At 40.4% G+C, this 27,549-nt stretch overlaps 1 protein-coding gene across 2 annotated transcripts in view; it reads left to right on the top strand.

The window, feature by feature from the left end:
• Positions 1–27,549, top strand: part of LOC124802922 (E3 ubiquitin-protein ligase RNF14-like) — a 98,901-nt gene that overhangs the window by 34,578 nt on the left and 36,774 nt on the right. For both annotated transcript variants that reach the window (XM_047263994.1, XM_047263995.1), the window contains 2 exons: positions 5,172–5,589; positions 6,802–7,067. In XM_047263994.1, the coding sequence (XP_047119950.1) occupies positions 5,172–5,589; positions 6,802–7,067 (684 nt within the window). The remainder of the gene's footprint in view (positions 1–5,171; positions 5,590–6,801; positions 7,068–27,549) is intronic.

Here is a 27,549-nt window from a genome sequence, read left to right as displayed (position 1 = left end):
TTCTTCTAGTCAAGTTGGGCCACAAATTCCTCTTCTCCTCAATTCTATTCAGTACTTCCTCATTAGTTATGTGATCTACCCATCTAATCTTCAGCATTCTTCTGTAGCACCACATTTCGCAAGTTTCTATTCTCTTCTTGTCTAAACTATTTGTTGTCCATGTTTCCCTGCCGTACATGGCTACACTCCATACAAATACTTTCAGAAATGACTTTCTGACACTTAATCTATACTCGATGTTAACAAATTTCTCTTCTTCAGGAACACTTTCCTTGCCATTGCCGGTCTACGTTTTATATCCTCTCTACTTCAACCATCATCAGTTATTTTGCTCCCCAAATAGTAAAAGCCATCTACTACTTTAAGCGTATCATTTCCTAATCTAATTCCCTCAGCATCTTCTGCTTTCATTTGATTACATTCCATTATCCTTGTTTTGCTTTTGTTGGTGTTCATCTTATATCCTTCTTTCAAGACACTGTCCATTCCATTCAACTGCTGTTCCAGGTCCTTTGCTGTCTCTGACAGAACTACAATGTCATCGGTAAACCTCATAGTTTTTATTTCTCTTCTCCATGGATTTTAATTCCTACTCCGAATTCTTCTTTTGTTTCCTTTACTGCTTGCTCAATATACAGATTGAATGACATTGGGGATAGGCTTACACCCCTGTCTCACTCCCTTCCCAAACACTGCTTCCCTTTCATGCCCCTCAATTCTTATAACTGCCATCTGTTTTCTGTGCAAATTGTAAATAGCCTTTCGCTCCCTGTATTTGACCCCTGCCACCTTCAGAATTTGAGAGAGAGTATTCCAGTCAACATTGTCAAAACCTTTCTCTAAGTCTACAAATGCTCGAAATGTAGGTTTGCCTTTCCTTAATCTGTCTTCCAAGATAAGTCGTAGAGTCAGTATTGCCTCACGTGTTCCGATATTTCTACAGAATCCAAACTGATCTTCCCTGAGATTGACTTCTACCAGTTTTTCCATTTGTCTGTAAAGAATTCGTGTCACTGTTTTGCAGCCGTGACTTATTAAGCTGATAGTTCGGTAATTTTCACACCTGTCAACACCTGCTTTCTTTGGGATTGGAATTATTATATTCTTCTTGAAGTCTGAGGGGTATTTTGCCTGTCTCATACATCTTACTCACAAGATGGTACAGTTTTGTCAGGGCTGGCTGTCCCAAGGCTATCAGTAGTTCTAATGGAATGTTGTCTACTCCCGGGGCCTTGTTTCGAGTTATGTCTTCCAGTGTTCTGTCAAACTCTTCACGCAGTATCATGTCTCCCATTTCATCTTCATCCTCTTCCATTTCCATAATATTGCCCTCAAGTACATCACCCTTGTATAGACCCTCTATATACTCCTTCCACCTTTCTGCTTTCCCTTCCTTGTATAGAAATGGTTTTTCATCTGAGCTCTTGATCTTCATACAAGTGGCTCTCTTTTCTCCAAAGGTCTCTGTAATTTTCCTGTAGGCAGTATCTATTTACCCCTAGTGATATATGCCTCTACGTCCTTACTTTTGTCCTCTAGCCATCCCTGCTTAGCCATCTTTCACTGCCTATCGATCTCATTTTTGAGATGTTTGTATTCCTCCTTGCCTGCTTCATTTACTGCATTTTCATATTTTCTCATTTAATCAATTAAATTCAGTATCTCTTCTGTTGCCCAGGGATTTCTACCAGCCCTCATCTTTTTACCTATTTGATCCTCTGCTGCCTTCACTATTTCATCTCTCATTCTTCTTCTATTGTATTTCTTTCCTCCTATCTTGTCAGTCGTTCCCTAATGCTCTCTCTGAAGCACTCTACAACCTCTGGTTCTTTCAGTTTGTCCAGGTCCCAAACTAATAGATTGTGGTCAAAGTCCACATATGCTCCTGGAAAAGTCTTAAAATTTATAACCTGGTTCCTAAATCTCTCTTACCATTATATAATCCATTTGAAACCTCCAGTGTCTCCAGGCCTCTTCCATGTATACGACCTTCTTTCATGATTCTTGAACCTAGTGTTCGCTATGATTAGGTTATGCTCCGTGCAGAGTTCTACCAGGCAGCTTCCTCTTTCATTCCTTAACCCCATTCCATATTCACCTACTACTTTTCCTTCTCTTCCTTTTCCTACTATCTAATTCCAGTCCCCCATGACTATTAAATTTTTGTCTCCATTCCCAGTCTGAATAATTTCTTTTATCTTATCATACATTTCTTCCATCTGTTTGTCATCTACGTGCCAGTTAGCATATAAACTTGTACTACTGTCATAGGCGTGGGCTTTGTATCTATCTTGGGTACAATAATGTGTTCACTGTGCTGTTCGTAGTAGCTTACCCATGCTCCTATTTTTTATTCGTTATTAAACCTACTCCTGCATTACCCCTATTTGATTTTGTATTTATAACTCTGTATTCACCTGACCAGAAGTGCAGGCACACTTGAACTGTAACAGCAATTCCTCATTACACAATATCCAATATTTGATGTGGCGTGTGTCTTGTTAGATGTGTTTGTCAAATATCGTGTGTTTAATGTGTTTCTGAGAAATTTTGATTGGTGGCAGATTTTACAAGGTAAGAGACATTGATATTGTCTTATGTTTCACTGTGCATGTGTATTGAAAAAGAGTTTGATTAAAATTTATCTCCCTGTATCATGAGTTTCCAAAACTATGGAGACTGAAATAAAGAAAAAAGAACAAAATATCACTGGCAATTACCAAAATGGTAGAGGTGTTGCATCCTTCCAAGCCATATATCACTCAGGAAGCGGTTAAGAAGAAGATAAATTTTGAACACACAATATAAAAGTGAGAGTGAGAAAGAAAAAAAGTTGTTGGAAGTTCTCCAGACCTTCCACAGACAGTGTATATATTCCCATGTTGTGGTATTTTAATGAACTGTCATTAGAGGACAAAGTAGAAGAGATTTTTTCTTTACTTGTGTAACCTTTTTCTGTGTGAGGGCAAAATAACTCAGTTTTTAAAAGTTTAACTGTCCATTTGGAGAAAGTTGATGTAAATATCAGGTTCTGCGTGTTTATTTCTCGTAGCACATTTTCATGGATATATTTTTGTAAATTTTAACCATTCCCTGGACCAGCATCTTGTTTTGTTTTTCTTTCTGCACAGTGCTAAAGTCAATGCCAGTAATACTTTGCATTGGTAGCCATTCCCACTACAGTCAGAGTACTGCACAATGTGAACGACGTCAGTTTCAGAAGTGAAGTTAAGTTGACACTTTGCTGGTATGTGTACAGGCTTGTTTGACAAGCCTGTGAGCAGAAACAAGTGAATCTGACAAACAAGTATGATCATGTATGGGCTGTTTTACCATCATCCTACTTGGCAGTCTGCACAGTTCTCTGGCAACCACACCTTACCTGCAAACTTTACCATCCCTTCTGTAGGAACTGTACCAGCCCCTTACATCCCGAGGAGGAATCTGTATGCTCATTCGGACATATGTTCATAGTGAATGGGTGCGTCTTCATACAGCGGTAGCCCTGTGGGTTTGAGTGACCTCTGATTCATCTGGTGTAGTATTTACGTGCCTTCTCCAGACAGGAAGATAATGTGTCCAAAGACGATCAACCAACAAAGCAACTCCCACCCTCACCCGGAACTATTCCTCATGTTCAGGCACTTCAGTGGGGAAGTAAAAAGCACCTTGGAAGGTGTCCTCTGATAGAACAACTGCTGTCTGATTTTAGCCTGTGTTATCTCAATGATGGAATCTCTGCACATTTTAGTGCAGCTTTGGCACTTTCCCAGCCATCAATCTGACATGTACTCTTCTAGTCTTGTTACCTCAGTGCATTGGTCTAGGCACAGTAATGCCTATGAAAATGTTTCAGTGGTTCTGTTGCTTCCATAAACAGTTCCCAGAAGGACTGAGCAAAGCCGAGACATACTGAGTAGTGTCAAGACAGACTGAGCCATGGACTGCATGTGTGCAGCATATAATGCACATGTCCAGCTTTACATGCCGTTACTGGCCCCGCCCTAGCCATCTGAATTAACTGTTAATTTTTTCTTCCAGGAATATGCCCCCCCCCCTGCCCCCCGACACACACACACACACACACACACACACACACACACACACACACACACACACACACACACACGAGAGAGAGAGATATCCAGTTCAAGCTTTGAAATAGGAATATAGGAATGCATTTGGAAACTCGAATATACCTGGAGAGTGACCCTATTTGTATATGTTGCCTCCCATTTTGTTTGGTGGTCTGTGTCCAGGCCAGACCCCATGGTGTGTACTCAGACCATAGGTCCAGCTAAACCTATTTCAAGAGTCTAAAATCTGTCACCCCCATATTGTTTTCAGACATATCATTCTTTCAGTTCTATGAGAATACCAAGGCACTGAAATCATGTTTAGTGATAGCTCTAAAAATGCAAAACAGAAATGATATTCTTTCACGCATGCTGTAAATAGTGGTCATCACATCTTTCTTGTGGTGCCCAGTGTTTACGGAAAGCATCAGTTTGTTTACTTTTACAAACAGGATTATTTTTAAAGCAATTTATTTGTTTGGTGCAGTATTCATTTTGTCGATACATATTAATAGGGACACTAAAACAGAGTAACCAGTCTTCCAGCAGGGACAACAGTGCCGTCACCCATACTGGCTGCTACCACCTTGAGGCAGTGCTGCTCAGTTGTTGCTGGAGCACTGGTTATTCTTAGTGTTTTACTGTCCCTGATAATAAATATTGATAAAATGACTTGCTTGACATGGCTCTATTGAACAGGCACATGAAATTCCACTTTAATAACAAATTTATTTGTAACGAAAAACAAACCAGTGCTTTCTGTCATCGCTGGGTGTTAGATGAAACACATAATGGGCAATATTCATTTGAGGTGACGCCAACTACACATTGAAAAATGAAATTGCAAATATCTGCTGAAACATCAGAGAAAAAGCTTTCTCTCTCTCTCTCTCTCTCTCTCTCTCTCTCTCTCCCCCCCCCTCTCTCTCTCTCTCCCCCCCCCCCCACCCCCCCCCACCCCCCCCACCCCCCCCACCCCCCGTCCCTCTCTCCCTCCCTCGTTTTAAAGTATTTCTGGACATTTTGATAGCATCTCTCTGTAAACATGCTTCTCACTAATAAATTTTGACCAAATACATTAAAATTTTGTTTCAGATTTCAAAATTGTGCAGGAAATTAGATGATATATGGGAAGAAAACAAAGGCATGGAAATACTTTTCCTTTGGACTCAGTTTCTGAAAGAGGAAGCACTGAAATTTCTAGGCCATGAAGAAAAGCTAGATCTGAGTGCAATGTACACTTTCAACCAGAAGTTCATTGCCAATCATCGATCAGAGAGCATTCAGAAGGTTATTTTTGATCCAAGCAGTAATGAAAACAAACATGGAAACAAAAGTCTCAGGAATATATTTTTGACTACAGATGGGAAAGACAAGAAGCTAGGCCACAACACTCGTGGTCGGGGTTACTCAAGCAGAGGAAGAAGAGGATATAGAACTAACTGGAAATCCCAAAGAAACTGGGAAAATCGTTACACCTACACTCCCTCGCCACCTAGTGAAAGTGATACAGGTAAGTTTTCTTGAGGACTGTGTCACATGTATAAAGTGATTGTGAATGTTAGTTACAATATGGAAACACACACACACACACACACACACACACACACACACACACACACACACACGTCTCCAGGTGCTAAGGAGACAACAGTGGCCATTTGTGTGTGTGCTGTGAATGTGTGTGCTTCTGTTTCAAAAATTCTTTTTCATTGTGCCTGTCGGCAACTCAAACCCTTTTATGTGGGTTGTAGCAACTTGTCCTTTCCCTACTGTTGTCATTCTGTCCAGGACTTTCCATTGTGAATGTTAGCTTATACACAATTTTCGTTACGTAAAACAACCTGACACTAAGGGATTTTTGTAAACACAGAAAAATTTAGTTGCGTCTTAGACTGTGGGTGTAAGAAGTATTAAAGACAATTGTAACCTTACATGGTACATTATTTTCAATCCACAGAAGTGTGAAACAGCAGAAAAAATTACTAAAAATGTAGAAAAGGATTTGTAGCAAATGGCAGTAACAGATGAACGAAAGCAAACATAAGAAACACTGGATTTTGGATAAGCTTTTTCGCACAGCAAGAGAAAGGAAAATGTTGCAGGAAATAGGACTATTTTGGAAATAGGTAGAAAAGCCACCCATGACTTTGGAGATTTGTTTTGGTACAATAGCACATGGTGAAATGTGTAATCAGTGGCCTCAGTATAAGGAAGCTTCAGTTATGAAGTGACTACTGTTGTTGAATTTTGGCCACTCACAGGAACAAAAACATTAGATACAGAACATTGGCCTAAAATACTGAGAAACAGTCGTACAGATAACAAATCTTACATAGCCATGAAAGTTTATAATTTTGATCACTAGTGATGTGTTCTACTGATTGTTCTGAAAGAACACCACTAATACACTCCAGTGGTAATTTTACCTTTTACAGAGATTTGCAATTTTAATCATTTCCAGACCCACCGGTGCCAAGTGTGATTACTAAGTTACATTGACACTTCACAGTATCTTCTGGGTGCTTCACTTTTTTGTCAGGCAATGTAGTTATAAAGGTTTTTAACAGTCAATTTCAATCCTATGTATGCTCATGTCATTTGGAATTTTCACTAGCATAATTGTAAAATGTCTTCAGTTTACAACCTTCTGGTCTGATATAATAAAATAAGCATTAATTTATATTGAGTTGTTTAGCAATTTTAGTATTTATAAAACTGGCAGGTACTAAAGAAGATAACGCAGGGATAAGACAGAGGAAAACTGAAACTAAAGAAAACATTCTGGAAAAGTCATCTGAAATGCCAGCAACTGCTCCACAAGCAAATGGCATAGCATTCACTTCAAGGCAAAGCAGAACAGGAGACCCACGTGCCGTTCTCGACATCAGTCCATTCACTTCAGTTGTTAGAGTGATTGTGGACTACAATAAAATCAGAGATGAAGAAGTTTTCAAACGCAATTTCTACACTTGCAAGATCTGCTTCCAGGTATGTTGTGCATGTATATGAATGTGACAATTGTTTTGGCTTAAATGTCAAGTGTAATATACTATATAAATGCAAAATATGAGAGACAAATGAGTAGGATGTCAGCAATTGATCCACAGTAAGAAGAAAGCACTTAGGTCATTAAAACGAGCAATTGCAGTGTGGCTACTGACATAAGTAGTGGAAACAAATACAGAGTAATTGTTACATATGTTATATACTCCTAGTTACTGTCTGTTTATTCCTTACATTATTTATAACTGTTCTTCTTTATACATTGGAATGTCCTTCTCTCATTTTGTTATCAGTGAAAAAATTATTTCTACATCTGCTATAGTGGTGTGCACGTAATAAGGTGGGTGATAGAGCAATGTGCAGCAGCAAGGGCCATATTGCCACATGGCAGTTGAGCAGGTAGCTTCATTCCAATATGATGGCCTGTTGCCATGCACTTAGACTTGAGTGTAGAACATTTAAGCTTAGATTTTCACGTCAGTTTATGTCTGATAAAGATACCAGGCTGCTGTTGTGTCTTATTATAGATGGCATATAGCATAAACTATTATGTTAACATGCAACAGCATAGTTGTCTGAGCATATAAAGTTGCTTAGGAAGATTCAGAAACAGAAACAGTGTCCCACTGTGGGATTAACCCGGTGTTGCTAGTTACCAGGTTAGGCTATGGGTGGAGTGTGTGATGTGGGACAGAGGCAGAATGCTCAGACAATGCCACAAAATATTCTCCATCCATCTCTGTCTCTGTGCAGAATACATCATGCAGCTACCTTCTTACAGGCATACCACTATAATATTGTGTGTGTGTGTGTGTGTGTGTGTGTGTGTGTGTGTGTGTGTGTGTGTCAATACTTTTACATCAGAAGTAGCTGAATGGGTATTTGCAAAATACCACCACCTCTGGATTAAAAATGGAAAGTCTAGGATGGATTAATAACAATCTTAGGAAAAGAATATATTGCTGCTCGTCATGTAGAGGAGACGAGTGACAGGCAGGCACAGTGAAAACACTACAAAACATCTAAGCTTTCGGCCAAAAGACCACCTCATGATGTAGAAAACCACACCCCACACACACACACACACACACACACACACACACACACGCACACGCACACGCACACGTCCACTTTCTGTGTCTGTACTACAGACTGCAACTGTGTCTGATGTGAGAAGCAATCCAACATTTGGGGATGAGTTGGTGGGAAGGGGAACAGGAGAGAAGAGGAAAAAGGCTGTTGGGTGCATTTGTGGAATAAAAGGCTTTGTAGTACTAGAGCGGGAACAGGGAAGGGCATAAGGAGGGGAAGGACGGGGATTAGCTAAGGTTGGGGCAAGATGTTTATGGGGATGGAGTATATGTTGCAGGCAGGGTTCGCACCTGTGCATTTCAGAAAAACTGATGCTGGTAGGAAGGATCCAAATGGTGCAGGCTGTGAAGCAGCCATTGAATGAAGCACATTTTGCTGGACAGCATGTTCAACAACTGAGTGGTGTGACTATTTGTAGGCACAGTTTGCCTGTGGCAATTTGTGCGGACAGAGCTTGATAGTTGTCATACCCTTGTAGAAAGCGGCTCAGTAGTTGCACCCAAGTTTGTAGATCACTTGACTGCTTTCACAGCCACATAACTATCAGTGCATGCTGCTACAGTCAGCACTACACATTCCGTCACCCCTACCCTGCTATCCCTCCCACTTGCTGCCCCATTCCACCTAAGTAACCCCATCACCCAACCCAGATTGTTTCTCCCATCAGGCACAGTGTCCCTTCTATATGGTGTATCACCACTGGATGAAGTTCACCGCAGGCTGGTTGTAAGAGCAGTACCACACTTAACGTGTACATACTCAAGGCAGAGATAAATAATTCTTGTTTTAAAACCCTAATTAGTAAAAACAGTATTGCAGCGATGTCAGTAGTTTTTAATCTGGCACACTATTTAACAAAAATCCACCGCGCAGTGTTAGCTAAAGATGGTAACTACTGAGGAAGAACAGCACATTAAATCATACGGTATTAGAAAACCGTTAATATGGCCATAAATACATGTGCATGTGTGTGTCCAATGGTAATCACAGTTCTCATGTGTTCAGTTGATGTCAGTCATTATTGCGGATACTCTGAATACAAAAGCTTTTTTCATATTCCAACAATCAAACAGGTCTCTTCTCCCCATACTCACAAATGCCTGTTGTTGAAACATAATTTCACATTCAAAAAGAACTCTCAGTGCTGGCCTCGTATACGATGTGCTGCGATTTATGTGCAAGACCAGATAGCTAAGTGGGTAAATGTTAAAAGCTCCGAGATTCAATCCTTGATGTGATCGTGGAATTTTTTCAGTCTCTTGACACATTTTTCTCCAGTGGCATTGATTTGTCACTGAAAAATGCCAAGTTGCACCATGGTTCAGACTTCACATTATACTATAGGACTCCATACAACTAGCTGGATTAGTCAATTCGAAGATTTGAGGAGTGTAAGGGCATACCAACTCCAATGGGACTGACGCTACCTCTAATGCACCATCAGCAGCCTCTGCACAACCCGTTGTAACTCATTCTGGACGACATGTCCGTTTCAACAGAAAGTACCGTTGACACTAAGGGGGGAGTGGTGAAGTGCAGTGTAATGCTGTGTGCAAGTGATTGCCATTTGTAATTATTATCCCTGGTGCAGTCTCGGACTTATGTTTCTTCATTTGTTTTTATGCTGTTCTGTTGTATAATTTTCTAGTAAAGGAGTCAAATGAGTTACGATGTGTTTTTATGTTGCAATTAATTAAATACAACTATTGCCGCAACAGGACCATGCCTAGGAGGCTTACCCTCACCACCTGGAAGGATAGCTTCTCCCATCATGTGCTATTGCTCGCAGTCTGGCCTCAGCAGCCAGAGGCAGAGGCAGAGGCAGTGGTCATGTGTGTGCGAGTTGTGTTTGCGTGAATTTATGTGTAGTCTAATTCAGGAGAAGGCCGTTTGGCCAAAAGCTTACTTATTAAGCAGTCTTTTTGTTGTGCCTGTCTGCAACTATACATCACCACAATACGGTGAGTAGCAATCTATCCTTTTCATAATATTGTCTCTTGTTGGTTTTATACAAAATTTTACCTCTTAATCCAGGCTGTCTCAACTCTACCAAGCACTGCTCAATTTACTCGGGAGCAGGCACAGCCAGTATAGGCTACCAACTTGGCAGCCCTATTACATTCATTCTGCACATGCGTGAACTACTTGACCAACCCTGACAGTGTGCTTTCAGCTGCTGGAGAACTTTTACCTAGCAGCTTTACTGCTCACACATCAGCTATTTGCCCACATGTGCCTGTGGTGCCTTGCTGCAAGCCGACAGGCAGGCACTGGAACAGAATGCCTTAACCCATACAGTAATGTATTTTTGCACACTGAGATACCTTGAAAGATCGCACCTGTTCTGGCAACAGCTTCTCTTACCGTGCTCTTGTATGAAGGTATCAGTTGCTTTGCTGTGCAATTTTTCTCAGCTGCTTTCAGTTGCTTGTTAAATATGGCAAATATACCCAAAAATCCTTATTGAAGTTCCCCAACTCTTCCCATTTTGAAATATTTGTTGTTTTTCTTTTATCTGACTGCTGCATTTCTATCTTTGTGAGTACAACCATACTTACCTTGGCATTTCCTGTGATTGTTTTCTTTTACTTGCATTTGTGTAAGTAATTTTTTTTTCATTCTATTCTTCCTCATAGTACATGTCCATTCACATATGACAGTCTGTAACATTAAAAACAAGGACTTTAATCAGAGATTCTTCCCTTCTTATATTTGTGATTTCATTCTCTCTGTTCTCCTGGGCCTTCAGCAAATTAGTAAACTGTTTAACTGGGCGGTTATGTGTAATAAATAACTGTTACAACATCCTATCCAGCAATAATAGCAAGTGCAAAAACTACAGAATTTTATAAAGAGGTGATTATTTTCATCGATCTTTCCTCTGACACATCTTGTTGCCAGATCAACGCGCAGGGCTTTGAATTGCTGCAATCTTTTCCATTGAATAGCAGACAAATAGCTCAGACCACGGAAGCGGATCCTGATCTGAAGATTTTGTTGCATCACATCGCACGTCTTCGCCTTGCTCATTGAACAGTATTCAAAACTCAGCAGTGCGCCGATACTTTGCTCATCGGCATAACCTTTCAGTACAAGAAGTTGTGATCTCAGTACAATCTTACAGTGGACAATCACATATGCTCATTCTCAGTGTTGTAAAAGGATATTACAGGGATAAAAGCAAAGTCCAATGTAGCAATTTTTGAGCATTACATGTAGGAATCGGCTTTGATGTTTGAAACAAGGACTGAAAAGGCTTGTGATCTGTCACTAAATAGAACTTGTGACCATACGCAATAATGAGAGCTTCTTTTTTAATTTGTGAATAACTGCACTGAGTTTGTGTTAATAATTTTGAGCCAAAAGCAATATGTCTTTTTTGTGCACCAATTCTGTGCGAAAGTACGCGCCAATTCCTTTGAGGAAACGTCTACTTGCAAAATGACTGGTTTGGCAGGATCAATGTGTACTAAACATCTGTCACTGAGCAAGGCATTTTTGAGTTTCTGAAATGCGTAGTGACACTCTTTGGTACACACGAAAGGCACATTTTTCCAACACAAGCGATCTGTGAAGCGTTCAGAGTGAAACGAATGTAGTATGTCAACTTGCCTAGCACTGACTGCAGTTCAAATACATTGTGAGGAACTGGTAGGTCATGGATTGCAGGCAAATGAAATTAGAGGGGGTGCACACCCTGACTGCTTATCACATAATCTAAGTACTGTAGTTCTGTCTGGAAAAAGTCACACTTTTTGAGAGGGCTCTTGAGTCCTGCATCTAAGAACTTTCGAAAAAGAGTACGAAAATTTGTAATGCATTTCTCTGGCGTACGACCTCAGATGACTATCTTCAAGGTAGTTCGAACAGTGTATTAAAAATGAACACTTTCTGTGATTCTTCAATTAGTGTTATTTGCAGATAAGCATCATGCAAATCTATCTTAGAAAAGTAGTGGCCTGCGCCAAGCTCAGGGTGAGGCAATGGATAAGTGTCGGTTATTGTCTGTGGATTGATTGTAGTTTAAGTCAACACAAATGTGAATGCAATCAACAGGCTCGGGCATCAAAACTAATGGACTTGCCGACAGAGTAGCTTGTATTGGAGCAATCACATGATTGCCTTGCAATTCTTTTAATTCACTGGCTGCTTTGTCCCTTAAAGTAATGGGAACAGACCGAGTCCAGAAAAATTTAGGCTGTGTGTTGTCTTTCAGGATAATGTGCACTACAAAATTATTAGCTTTGCCAAGTCCATCAGAAAAGAGTTCAGGAAATTTCTTAAGTAACCTAACTACACTGTCGTTTGGATTAAAAACAGTCACAGAAGCTACATTGTGTTGGACACTAAGGCCAAACAAGTCAAATGAATCTTACCCAAAAATATTTTCACTGTCTGTTGATTGCAACACAGTAAATTTCACTGTCCTAGTGTGAGATTTGTAAGTGGCAGGCAAACTATACTGTGAAAGTACTGGGATTTCCTGTCTGTTATATGCAATGAGGTGCGTGCTAGAGTGTGACAGGTGTTGTGAGCCTAACTGTTTGTACTTGCCAAGATTAAGCAAAGTTACAGAAGCACTTGTGTCCAATTGAAAGTCAGCGTGGCAGCCAGCAATTTGTAGAGTTACAAATAGGAACCTGTAGTCAGTTTTGCAAACACTGCATTCGCAGAATATGCATGAGACTGGTTGCTGCGAGAGCAGGCAGAATTTGCATTCTTTCACCATTGCAAGCATATTTCCTGGACATGGCTTTTCTTTACGCATGATCTACGTGTCGCATTGCAAGATAGGCAGTTACAGGTTATGGCGAGCAAAACAGTGAGGGCAAGACTTCACTAGATTTACAGGCCTGGCTACTTGTTTACTGGGCTGTCTGCACATCTTTGTGTGCACTCATTGTGGCAGCTGAGTGGGGAAGTCGTTGGCAAGAGCCGACTGGGCCCGACGAATTGAGTCCTGATCAAATTTATCTGCGGCTGTGATGCCAGAATCGAATTGTTCTAATATCTTTAATACTTAAGAAGTGAAGGATCAAAGTACTTGATAATCTGTTCTCTAATTCTAATTCTGCTATCAGGGACATTGTATGTGATCGTATCACGGATCATCACGTCACTATAAATGTTGCCACAATTACACTTGAATTCTCACTTCCAAGTGAGATGTTGTAAGTCTGCATATCACTGACGATACATCTGTACTAGCTTTTTCTTAAAGCAGAAGAACTAAAATGTGGCTGCTGTGACTTGAATCTGCTATTCATAATACGGACTTAACACACCTATACTTCATCATAGGAGAGAGCGTCAGGAGACAACGCAGGGAAAAGTGTTTGAATTAAGCAAAACACAGGGGTTCCCGCGATGGACAGGAAATAGTGAGATTTCACAGTACTTGGAATTTGACAGACTTGACAGTGGGCCTGGAACTGGGTGGGATATTAGAGCCATTGCTCGTATTTTTCATCGAAGTGCCGAAACAGTGGAATGTTGTTTGGTGCCACTTTTTGGATCAGTTGGTTGGTCGGTTGGGCAGCCGAGCCTGCTTGTGCAGCAAGCAGTTGCTGTACAGTAGACAGCAGTGTGGCGATTTGATGGTTCTGAAACTGAAAAATCTGGTTTACTTCCAGAGCAGGAGCAGCCTATGGCTGAGGCACAGGGGCAGAGGATGGAGGGGGCGGAGTAGCCATACTGACGCTAACAAATTACAACAAAATATGAGGGTCATTCAGTAATTAAAGAGACGAATTGGCCTGGGGAAAAAACTGTTATTAGGGCAAGTTTGGTACTTTTATGGCTTTAATTTGGCATCACTGGGATGAGCCCTGATCAGCTGATGTATCAACATTGTTTTGTTTATAACCTCAAAAATACATTTCAAGATGGCAAGTCCACTTGAAACGTCCACATTAGTAGAACAACGTTCTGTTGTTCATTTTTTACTTGCTGAAGGTGAGAAACCAGTGAATATATACTGTAGAATGTCTAAAGTTTATGGTGAAGGTTGTATGAATTGTGCAAATTTTTACAAGTGGGTAGAACAGTTCAAAATGGTCATGACTCAGTGACTGATGAACACCGTCCTGGCCGACCAGTTGCAGTTTCAACTCTCTCACATGAAAGTTGAATTGATGACGTTATTTATGCCGACTGCCGTGTGACTGTGGAAATGATAGTTGATAAGGTTCAAGTTAGTACTGGTACAGTTCATAACATTATCTGTGACAAGCTGAAGTAGCGCAAAACACGTGCAAGATGGGTCCCAAAGTAGTTGGGGCGGCTATACAAGGAAACAAGGTTGAGAGTGTGCACAGAGCTAAAGGAACATTGTGAAAGAGAAGGTGAGCACTTCAACAAAATTTTAACTTTTGATGAAACTTGGGCTCACTATTATGAGCCAGAATTAAAAAGACAAAGCATCAAGTGGAAGCACACCAACTTACTTGTCAAGAAAAATTCAGAATCCAAGCATCAGCAGGAAAAGTCATGTTGACGGCGTTTTGGGATGCTGAAGATCCAGTTTTTTGTGATCATCTCAAAGAGCAGCATACAATGAACACCCAGTACTACTCGGATTTGCTTTTAAACAAGGTGAATCCAGTCATGAGAGAGAGATGACATGGAACTCAGAGGAGAGATGTGATTCTCCAGCAAGACAGAGCACGTCCTCATATTGCTCAACTAACCCGTGGAACAATTGACAAAATGGGCTGGGAAGTACTGCCCCATCTCGCTTACAGTGCTGATGTAGCACCTAGTGATTTCCATTTGTTTGGTGCACTGAGGGAGGCAAACGTGGGAAAAGGTTTAAGGACAACGAGGATGTGAAAAAGTTTGTGGGAAATTGATTCAAACATAAAGATAAAGAGTTCTTTGCAGCTGGAATAAAAAAGCTTGTAGCCCGTTGGAACAAGTGCATAAATATTCAAAGGGATTATATTGAAAAGTAGAAAAAGTAATGTTTTGTAAAAATAAATGCTTTTTTCTCCAGACCAATTTGTCTCTTTAATTATTGAGTGACCCTCGTATGAAAAGACAAAATGAAAGCAATGTGCAAAGCCTCTGAAAAGAGAACTAGATTTGTTTTGCAGCTCTCATCCTGTAATACATGCAACAACAAGAACAAATTAGTGAAAAGAATCACTGTTATGACAGCTCCCCTGCAGCAATGTAAAACACATGAAAAGCAAACAAAACTTGATCAGAATCGTCGCCACTTGGTGTTCCCTCCTCTGATGTTTTGTGGTTCCTGGCTGGATGAAGAGACGGTGGTATGATAGGTGGGTGGCCGGTTTGGTCTTACTACAACACAAAATACACTTCATTATATGAACCAATAGTGTACTTAACTTCAGTGATGTCCAATCTGAAGTTCTGTGGTTAACGGCAATCAAATGACTAATTCCTGAATCTTGTCCATGTCATATCACAGCTATATACAATGACTAACATTCCCTCACAGCTAGCTGAGGTGCGAGGCGACAACTATCACTGTGGAAGACTAGAGCACTGTGCAACGTATTGAGGTGCAATTCAAACTTAGTCCCGATGTGACATACTGAGGTACTGAGACTGAGCTGTCTGTCAGTGGCCGTGGCCTGTATGTACACTACTCCGGGAGCATTATCGGTGTGTAGTCGGGGGGTGTCCCTTGATCTTCTCTTGTCGTAGGTCCGCATAATTCAGCGCCTTATACACAGTGTTTCTTAGTGCCGAATTGTGTGCTGGCGAAGTCGTATGCCAGCACAAGATGAGTCTTATTTCTGCAGTTTCCAACTTCTGGTGGAGTTTATGTCCAAAGAGTGAAATACACCTGGGTTCGGTGGCGATTTGTGCAACCATAAGATGGTATTCCATGAGTCTTTGGTTACCCTGCAAGGTTACATTACTGCCAGGGATTATGTGACCATTTTGACAGATCAGGTCCATGCTGTGGTACGGTGTTTGTTCCCTAATGGTAATGCTATGGTCCAGGATGACAGGACTCCTGTTCACACAGTTCACATTGTCCAGAACTGGTTTTGTGATCACAAGGATGAATTGTCACATCTCCCTTGGCCACCACAGTCACCAGATCCCAATATTATTGAGCCTTTGTGATCTACTTTGGCGAGAAGAATGCGTGATCACTATCCACCTCCATCGTCATTATCTGAACTCTCAACTATTTTGCAGGAAGAATGGTATAAAATTACCAAGAAAACAATACAGGACCTGTATTTATCCATTCTGATAAAACTGGAATATTTTTTTTTTTTTTTAATTTTTTTTAATGCCGTTTGTTTTCCTACAACACTTTAGGCATGGTAATGTGTTGTGAATTTGGTGTTTCCAAAATTTTTCCACACTCTGTATGTATACAATTCACCAAATAATGATACGTCTATGCTGAAATCCTTAAGGCAACAATAACAACTACCTACCTTTTAGTAGAGAGATGAATATTTCTCGTATCAGTGGTGGGCATATGGCACTGTCTAGGTTCAAATACTTATCATCTGGAGAGAACTTCACATTGTCTTCCAGGTAGAGAGGGCCAAATGCTGCATGAAATCCTAGCTAGGCTTCCTGAGCTCCATAAATCATTACACTAAGCTTTTGATTGTATGGACACGTTTTGTAATCGGAAATGGTGTTGTCAAGAGCAGTAGGAGAGAGAAAACCCAGAAAATTGCAGAGTATTTTACTTGAATTACTGTTGCTGCCACATAGAATGCACCTTTCTGACCATCAAGTGGACACTGAGAGGAGTGGTTTGGCTTCAGTTCTAGCAATGATTTTTCTTACTAGCCTATCCCCGTGTGAGAGTTGAATTCATTGGTGTCTGTCACATACCTGCTCATAACAAAATAAGGTTCAACAAGTCATTGTGTATCACTGGAAGTTATAAAAAAAATTATCTGATACCTTTTTAATTAAATTTATGAAATGGAAAATTTTCTTGACTTAAAAGCAGAAGCTATTTTAATTCCCTTCCTTACACCTGGATTTGACCAGAAATACCAGAGTACTTACGCTTCTCCGGTAGGGCAGGAAGACATTGGTACATATGGTCGCCCTTGCTTTATCTGGATCTTATAATACAGGCAAGTCTCCAATATTTTTCAGTGTTGGATTGGAATGAAATTTAACCCTAGCTGAGGTGGCCATGTCACAGGCTATGCTGTGCAAGCTTCACCTAATTCGTATTTTCATCAGTTTTGAAATAGCATTTGATACTAGATGGAGGCATAGTGCCCTTGGACAGTTCAACATATGGTGTTATGATCTTTCTGTGTGATAGTCATCCCCACCCCTCCCATCCCTTCTCCATTTTGTTTGGTGTATTTCCAAAATTATCAAGAATGCATTTTCAGTTCAGCACTCCTCCTCAAACAGTTCCACAATGTGTTAACCGTTTCGGAAGACACACTTCTTGAAGGACTGCCAAATAAGATTTTGTTTCTATCATGAAGTCTTCCTTGAATATTAATTTCTCCCCACCAAGTCAGTTTTTCGGACTTGTTGGAGAGGAAGTAGTTCCTCGGAGCAATCTCTGGAGTATAGGGTGAATGAGATAGCAGTTCATAATGCAGTTCAGCAAATTTTGTCATTGTATCAACAGATGTGTGGGCAGACAGTTTCTTGGTGAAAGAGAACCCTTTTCTTTATCAAATGTGGTTGTTGCTTTAACAGTCTCTTGCGAGATTTATAAAGTGCTTCAGCATAGTATAAAAGAGTGATTATTTTATTCTTCACAAGGTAGTCTCTAAATATCACACCTTGAGAATTCCTTGCCTCCCAAAGAAAGGGGGGGGGGGGGGAGGGGGGGGGTGGTATGTTGCCATGACTTTTTCCCAGTGACAAAATGTTTTTGCTTCCTTTTGAGCATGTTCACCAGAGGAAATCTGCTGCTTCAGTTTTGTTTTACAGTGAAAGTAATGAATCCATGCTTCATCAGCCATGATATAACACTGCAAAAACTCGTCAGGATTGCACTTAAACATGTTCGAACATTCGTGTGATACGAAACATGGCTATGCTCGTTGTTAACTGTGAACATTTGTGGCACCCATCTTGCCCATGCACTTCTCATAAGCAAATTTTCATGCAGAATATTATTTATATGTTCACTCAAAATGTTTATGGTCTTGGCTGTTGTGTGGATTTTCATGTGAAGGTCTTCCATCGCAATATCACAAACTTTGTTGAAGATTTCTTCTTTTGTGACCTCAACTAGCCGTGCACTGTGCTGGTTTCAGCCCACCCAACCTGTGTCTTGCATCATGTGCTATCCTGTACATGGGCCCACCCAGATGGGTCACAAGACCATGCAGCTGAGCCCAACTCTCAGGCTAGTGTGTCACTTTTGCAATGTTACATTCTGCATCATCAGCAAATCTCAAAATCCCGTTTATTATTATTTCCATTAAATATCTAGGGACATGTGAATGGAAGTTTCAATGAATGTTTGAGCTTCACTATAGTGCCAATCTTATCCAGCCAGTTGCAGTATTTGCATAGGTATTTTTTATGCTAAGACTATTGTTTGTAAAAGCAATAACAATTAAAAAATATCTTTGCTGTGGATGGATTGTTAATTTCCAAGCAGTGCAAATGAAGCATATGTTGACACAATTAAAGGGAGTACATTCTTATAGTGTGAAATATCTGATGATCGCATTACATGTGGGTAGGAATCAAGTGGTACATGATGTTAAGTGAGTGGCCAGCTATAATATAACTCACAGTCTGCGGCACTTGGTTCGTCTGCCAGACAAGTAAGTGGCCTGTACAAGCTATGAAAACTAAAACATGCGCCACATACAAATCAAACATCAAGCATGTGTTCTGTGTGCTTGGCATCTCTCGTGATCTAGTGTTCGCATAAAAATTCTGTGAATGATGCCTTGTGACAGAGCGGGGTCCCCATAACATTTTCTCAGTTTTTCCTCCCTTTTTTTCATCACTATACCACCAAAAAATTGTTTCTTATCAAAACACAATTCTCCAATTTCACGAAACAACATACTCTCAACAATTCCTTTGGAAACTCTTGTTGGCACATTTCTCGGATTATACACAGAGTAAATATGACTTCTGTGCCAATAAAAAATAAGTGATTTCAGCGTGCTCTCTCGTCATTCACGGATTTATGAATCCATCCTTGTGTAACCTGTAGTGTCCTTTCTGATGCCTTGGAACAACAGAAGTGCCCTTCAAGGTAGTGCATTAAGCATGATATTGTTTGTTATCTATGGGCAGCATTATGTCCCCAGTAAAGTGTCACACAAAGTGCTATTTTTGTGTGTGTGTGTGTGTGTGTGTGTGTGTGTGTGTGTGTGTGTGTGTGTGTGTAAAAGGAGGGAAGACTATACTAAAAATTTAGGGAGGCTTCAGGGTCTCATCTTACATTCATCAACCAACAAGATTATCACTGTTCAGAGATCTGAAAACTTGTTAGAAATTTGAAATGTTTGTATGTAGCATATGGGGAGCTTACAGAGGTTGTCTGCTCCTGCTTTCGTTAGTGCCAGTGTACAATCCCATTCGTAGTGTGCTTCCAGGTGTTCTGCAGAGTCATTGCTAGCATTTTCTGCACTGTGTTTAGAAAGCCAACCAGGGCAGTTAGAATCCAGACAGTGAGCACACATAACAGCAACACTTTCAGCATATGAAGAATGATGGCTGAATTTGTCATTGAAATATTGTGCAGAAAATGGAAACAACAACTCAGCAGAACACCTGAAAGTGCACTATATGCTGAGAAAATCTGAGAGAGCATAGTGTGGGGCATTACTTTCTGTGTGACCCTTGTATTTGGACAAGAGGACAAATGGTAGCTTAAGTGGTCCTGTATTTCAGCTTACAGTGAGTCAAGGGTTTTAAAACTTTTAATGTTCTGTGTGTCATCTGAACTCCAGACTTAAGGGTTTAGGTTGGCGAGTTTAGTGTGTACGGGGGTGTGTGGCTCGTCTATTTTATTTTTTGTTAGTTAGTTAGTTGCATGTTCCATATGTCATTCTGCACAATAGATTTCTATGATGTGGAATGAGTCGTCTTACATTTCATCATAAATGTATTTGTACACGTGATTACTTTCTGGACTTTACATTCTTCTTTGTCTTTTTTTTTCCAAAAAGAAAAAAAAATATACACACATAAATTAGTTATTCCTACCCGCCACCTTCTACATGTTACAGTAATAAGAGATTCTCCTATTGGTAATAGTCGTGAAGGAGAAACTTTCCCAGATAGCACTGTGTAAGTGATAAAAATCTTGTTACAGCATTGTGCACCCCTTTTTGTGCTATGAAAAACAATGTGGAGTAATGAATGTCATTTCTCCTTCTGGTATTGTAATTAATTATGTACATTATTTCACCAAGATTTTCTGTGATTCCAAGTGCAAATGTGGGTGCACTAAGTTGTTTTGGAAGTTCCAATATGTATTTTTTCCATTTTAAATTCTCATCAGTATGGATCGGTAAGAATTTTGAAGTTTCCACCCTACCAATCGTTTCCTCGCCACGTGTTACACTTATCATTGGTGTAATGTGCTAGATGTGCATGTTGTATCTTTCTAAAATTGAGGGTGAGACCGTTCGCAGAAAAGTAGTCAATGGTAATGTTAAGAACTTTTTTACTGTTGCTTCTGTTCCTGTAAATACGCCATGATTGATTGCCATACTTGTGTCATCTGCAAACAGAGCTAATTCTGCTTGTTATATACGAGAAGGAAGAGCGTTTATATATCTGAGGAACAATAGTGGACCTAAGATTGAACCTTGAGAAACCCCATACGTGATTTCTCCCCAGTCAGAATAATGTCCCTGGACTATATTGCTTGTATTACTGTGTACCGCTGCTATCTGTTCCTTCCCCTCACTGTGATGTTTTTAATAATATTTTTAAAATTATATACTGTAATTGGTTACTGTAACACAAATTTTACAAAATATAACTCTGTTGATCACCATTTCAAAAACTTTACAAAAATTCATAGATGGCATAGCTTTTTAACGAAGTGGTCAGTGAAGAAAGAACTATCTTAAAGCCTTGTTTACAAGTTTACAAGTATTTATGACTGCTATTGTGAGAATTTTTTTTTATGTTTACCTTAAATTACTTCATTAAGTGCACTATCGATCAGTGGCCATGGTGTTACCACATGGCTAACTTTTGCAGTAGTGCTATATCAATAAGAAATTTCAATTGTGATCATTGTAGTATTGCATTGACGTTTGAAAATTCTTGACAGGCTTCTGTACTGCTTCTCTGCAACATCAACATACGAGGGTTGTTTGAACAGTTCATGGAACAGAAAAAAAAAGTGCTTTCATCACTGAAACCTCTTTTATTTTTCAATGTAGACTCCCTGTGGCTTAATGCACTTGGTCCAACGATGTTCCAGTGCCTTGATCCCATCTCGAAAATGAGTTTCCTCCAGGCCTGCAAAATAGTTGTCAACTCCGGCTATAAGTTCTTCGTTTGAAATGAATCTTCATCCACCAAGAAAAATTTTCAGTTTTGGGAAGAGATGGAAGTCTGATGGAGCCATATCATGTGAATAAGGCGGGTTTGGCAACAACTCATACCTTGTTGTTGTTGTGGTCTTCAGTCCTGAGACTGGTTTGATGCAGCTCTCCATGCTACTCTATCCTGTGCAAGCCTCTTCATCTCCCAGTACCTACTGCAACCTACATCCTTCTGAACCTGCTTAGTGTATTCATCTCTTGGTCTCCCTCTACGATTTTTACCCTCCACGCTGCCCTCCAATACTAAATTGGTGATCCCTTGATGCCTCAGAACATGTCCTACCAACCGATCCCTTCTTCTGGTCAAGTTGTACCACAAACTTCTCTTCTCCCCAATCCTATTCAATACTTCCTCATTAGTTATGTGATCTACCCATCTAATCTTCAGGATTCTTCTGTAGCACCACATTTCAAAAGCTTCTATTCTCTTCTTGTCCAAACTATTTATCGTCCATGTTTCACTTCCATACATGGCTACACTCCATACAAATACTTTCAGAAATGACTTCCTGACACTTAAATCTATACTCGATGTTAACAAATTTCTCTTCTTCAGAAATGCTTTCCTTGCCATTGCCAGTCTACATTTTATATCCTCTCTACTTCGACCATCATCAGTTATTTTGCTCCCCAAATAGCAAAACTCCTTTACTACTTTAAGTGTCTCATTTCCTAATCTAATTCCCTCAGCATCACCCGACTTAATTTGACTACATTCCATTATCCTTGTTTTGCTTTTGTTGATGTTCATCTTATATCCTCCTTTCAAGACACTGTCCATTCCGTTCAACTGCTCTTCCAAGTCCTTTGCTGTCTCTGACAGAATTACAATGTCATCGGCGAACTTCAAAGTTTTTATTTCTTCTCCATGGATTTTAATACCTACTCCTAATTTTTCTCTTGTTTCCTTTACTGCTTGCTCAATATACAGATTGAATAACATCGGGGAGAGGCTACAACCTTGTCTCACTCCCTTCCCAACCACTGCTTCCCTTTCTTGTCCCTCGACTCTTATAACTGCCATCTGGTTTCTGTACAAATTGTAAATAGCCTTTTGCTCCCTGTATTTTACCCCTGCCACCTTCAGAATTTGAAAGAGAGTATTCCAGTCAACATTGTCAAAAGCTTTCTCTAAGTCTACAAATGCTAGAAACGTAGGTTTGCCTTTCCTTAATCTTTCTTGTAAGATAAGTCGTAAGGTCAGTATTGCCTCACGTGTTCCAGTGTTTCTACGGAATCCAAACTGATCTTCCCCGAGGCCGGCTTCTACTAGTTCTTCCATTTGTCTGTAAAGAATTCGTGTTAGTATTTTGCAGCTGTGGCTTATTAAACTGATTGTTCAGTAATTTTCACATCTGTCAACACCTGCTTTCTTTGGGATTGGAATTATTATATTCTTCTTGAAGTCTGAGGGTATTTCGCCTGTTTCATACATCTTGCTCACCAGATGATAGAGTTTTGTCAGGACTGGCTCTCCCAAGGCCGTCAGTAGTTCCAATGGAATGTTGTCTACTCCCGGGGCCTTGTTCCAACTCGTGTCTTTCAGAGCTCTGTCAAACTCTTCACGCAGTATAGTATCTCCCATTTCATCTTCATCTACATCCTCTTCCATTTCCATAATATTGTCCTCAAGTATATCGCCCTTGTATAGACCCTCTATATACTCCTTCCACCTTTCTGCTTTCCCTTCTTTGCTTAGAACTGGGTTTCCATCTGAGCTCTTGATATTCATACAAATCGTTCTCTTATCTCCAAAGGTCTCTTTAATTTTCCTGTAGGCAGTATCTATCTTACCCCTAGTGAGATAAGCCTCTACATCCTTACATTTGTCCTCTAGCCATCCCTGCTTAGCCATTTTGAACTTCCTGTCGATCTCATTTTTGAGACGTTTGTATTCCTTTTTGCCTGCTTCATTTACTGCATTTTTATATTTTCTCCTTTCATCAATTAAATTCAGTATTTCTTCTGTTACCCAAGGATTTCTACTAGTCCTCGTCTTTTTACCTACTTGATCCTCTGCTGCCTTCACTACTTCATCCCTCAAAGCTACCCATTCTTCTTCTACTGTATTCTTTCCCCCATTCCTGTCAATTGTTCCCTTATGCTCTCCCTGAAACTCTGTACAACCTCTGGTTCTTTCAGTTTATCCAGGTCCCATCTCCTTAAATTCCCACCTTTTTGCAGTTTCTTCAGTTTTAATCTACAGGTCATAACCAATAGATTGTGGTCAGAGTCCACATCTGCCCCAGGAAATGTCTTACAATTTAAAACCTGGTTCCTAAATCTCTGTCTTACCATTATATAATCTATCTGATACCTTTTAGTATCTCAAGGGTTCTTCCATGTATACAACCTTCTTTCATGGTTCTTAAACCAAGTGTTAGCTATGATTATGTTGTGCTCTGTGCAAAATTCTAACAGGCGGCTTCCTCTTTCATTTCTTAGCCCCAATCCATATTCACCTACTACGTTTCCTTCTCTCCCTTTTCCTACTGACGAATTCCAGTCACCCATGACTATTAAATTTTCGTGTCCCTTCACTATCTGAATAATTTATTTTATTTCATCATACATTTCTTCAATTTCTTCGTCATCTGCAGAGCTAGTTGGCATATAAACTTGTGCTACTGTAGTAGGTGTGGGCTTCGTATCTATCTTGGCCACAATGCATTCACTATGCTGTTTGTAGTTGCTTACCCGCATTCACATTTTCCTATTCGTTATTAAACCTACTCCTGCATTACCCCTATTTGATTTTGTGTTTATAACCCTGTAGTCACCTGACCAGAAGTCTTGTTCCTCCTGCCACCGAACTTCACTAATTCCCACTATATCTAACTTTAACCTATCCATTTCCCTTTTTAAATTTTCTAACTTTCCTGCCCGATTAAGGGATCTGACATTCCACGCTCCAATCCGTAGAATGCCAGTTTTCTTTCTCCTGATAACGACATCCTCTTGAGTAGTCCCCGCCCGGAGATCCGAATGGGGGACTATTTTACCTCCGGAATATTTTACCCAAGAGGATGCCATTATCATTTAATCATACAGTAAAGCTGCACGCCCTCGGGAAAATTACGGCTGTAGTTTCCCCTTGCTTTCAGCCGTTCACAGTACCAGCACAGCAAGGCCATTTTGGTTATTGTTACAATGCCAGATCAGTCAATCATTCAGACTGTTGCCCTTGCAACTACTGAAAAGGCTGCTGCCCCTCTTCAGGAACCACACGTTTGTCTGGCCTCTCAACAGATACCCCTCCATTGTGGTTGCATCTACGGTACGGCTATCTGTATCGCTGAGGCACGCAAGCCTCCCCACCAACGGCAAGGTCCATGGTTCATAGGGGGGGACTCATACCTTAGTTCGTGTAATATTGCCATAGCGACGGCACGTGTGTGGGCGCACATTGTCTTGATGGAAGATGACTTTCTTCCATGCTAAACCTGGCCTTTTTTGTGTGTCTTCTCTTACAATTTGTCCAGGAGGTTAGCATAGTATTCTCCAGTAATTGTCTGCCATGTAGGGAGATCATCTACACACAGAAGTCCTTTCACATCCCAGAAGACTGATGCCAAGACCTTTCCTGCCGAAGGAATTCTCTTTGCTTTCTTTGGTGGCAGAGAATCAGCATTTTTCCACTGCTTTGACTTTTGTTTTGTCTCTGGGGTATAGTAGTGCACCAAATTTTCATCTGTGGTCACAAACCAATGCAAAAAATCTTTTTCATTCCTCCTAAAACGGCCAAACATGGGTCCGATATGTCCATTCTCAAGGGTTTTTGATCCAGCGTCAAGAGTCGCGACATCCATCTTGCAGATAATTTCTTCATTTCTAATTCTTCAATTAAAATGAGATATTCCCTTTCAGATGACATCTGGCAACTGTGAGCAATTTCACGCACTTTCAGTCGGCCTTCTTCCATGACCATTTTGTGCACTTTTGCAATGATTTCTGGAGTAGTGACGCATCTTGGCCGACCACTGCACGGATCATCATCTAAGCTCTCCCCACCCAATTTAAATTCGTTTGTCCACGTGGCAACAGTTGACTATGAAGGCCCATTCTCCCCCTCCACCGAGCTAGATGGCGCAGTGGTTAGCACACTGGACTCGCATTCGGGAGGACGACGGTTCAATCCCGTCTCCGACCATCCTGGTTTAGGTTTTCCGTGATTTCCCTAAATCGTTTCAGGCGAATGCCGAGATGGTTCCTTTGAAAGGGCACGGCCGATTTCCTTGCCAATCCTTCCCTAACCCGAGCTTGCGCTCCGTCTCTAATGACCTCGTTGTCAACGGGACATTATACACTAACCACCACCACCACCACCACCACCTCCTCCCCCCCCCCCCCCCCCCCTTTGCTTCCATACCTTTCTTTACGAAGTACTTAATCACAACTCAAATCTTGCTCCCCCCTCCCGCCAATCACTACGCAGGAACAACAACAGAGCCACATCACCGCCACAGCTCTCTTCAAAGAACACTGACATGGCACCTGTTTACAGACAGCAGTCCAATGAATATCACGTGAACAACTTGTTGTGCTAGCGTTGACCTCTCGTGGTGATTCCGAGAACTTTTCAAACCACCCTCATAGAAATAAGTAATAATAAAAACTTTGTACGAGAGTTGAAGATACCAAAAGATGTTAGTTTATGATGATGATGATGATGATGATGATGATAAATAGGAGCACTCACTACACTAAATATACACACTAGGCAGAGATCGGAACAAACCAACACACAGAAGAAACCCACAAAACCAACATGGCAACACAGGCTACAGATCAGAATAGAAAAACAGAGAAAAGACATCGGACAGCTAACACAATTTATAAGACATGAATTATCAGACAAAAAACGAAAAATGTTAGGTAAAATCTCACAACAAGAAGCGATAGAGCAATTAGATGGAAAGAAGCAGAAATTACAAGTATTGGCCAAACGACTTAGAAGATACAAAAAAAGTGAAAATAGAAGGAAACAAATCCAAATACTCAACACAAACCAAAAGAAATTTTATCAGACAATAGATAACACACACATTAAAATAGACAACCCACCATACATAACAGACATGGAACACTTCTGGAGCAACATATGGTCAAACCCGGTACAACATAACAGGCATGCACGGTGGATACAAGTAGAAACAGACACATACAAGATGATACCACATATGCCCGAAGTGATAATTTTGCAACATGAAGTCATCCGAGCAATTAATTCTATGTACAATTGGAAAGCCCCTGGAAAAGATAAAATAGCAAATTTCTGGCTAAAGAAGTTCACCTCAACACATTCACATCTAACAGTTACATTGCAGACCCATACACATTCCCTGATACACTTACACATGGAATAACGTATCTGAAATCTAAATATCAAGCAGACACAGCAACCCCAGCTAAATATCACCCCATAACATGCCTACCAACAATATACAAAATATTAACTTCAGTCATTACACAGAAATTAATGACACATACAACACAGAACAAAATTATTAATGAAGAACAAAAAGGCTGTTGCAAAGGAGCACGAGGATGTAAAGAGCAACTGATAATAGATGCAGAGGTGACATATCAAGCTAAAACTAAAAAATGGTCGCTACACTATGCATACATTGATTACCAAAAAGCTTTTGATAGTGTACCCCACTCATGGTTACTACAAATATTGGAAATATACAAAGTATATCCTAAATTGATACAGTTTCTAAACATAGTAATGAAAAACTGGAAAACCACACTTAATATCCAAACAAATTCAAATAATATCACATCACAGCCATTACAGATTAAGCGTGGAATATACCAAGGAGACTCTCTAAGTCCTTTCTGGTTCTGCCTTG

This window comes from Schistocerca piceifrons, chromosome 6, assembly GCF_021461385.2.
Source record: "Schistocerca piceifrons isolate TAMUIC-IGC-003096 chromosome 6, iqSchPice1.1, whole genome shotgun sequence".
Taxonomy (NCBI): Eukaryota; Metazoa; Arthropoda; class Insecta; order Orthoptera; family Acrididae; genus Schistocerca; species Schistocerca piceifrons.
The sequence above is the reverse complement of the archived record's forward strand: the minus strand, read 5'-3'. Positions and strand labels throughout refer to the sequence as shown.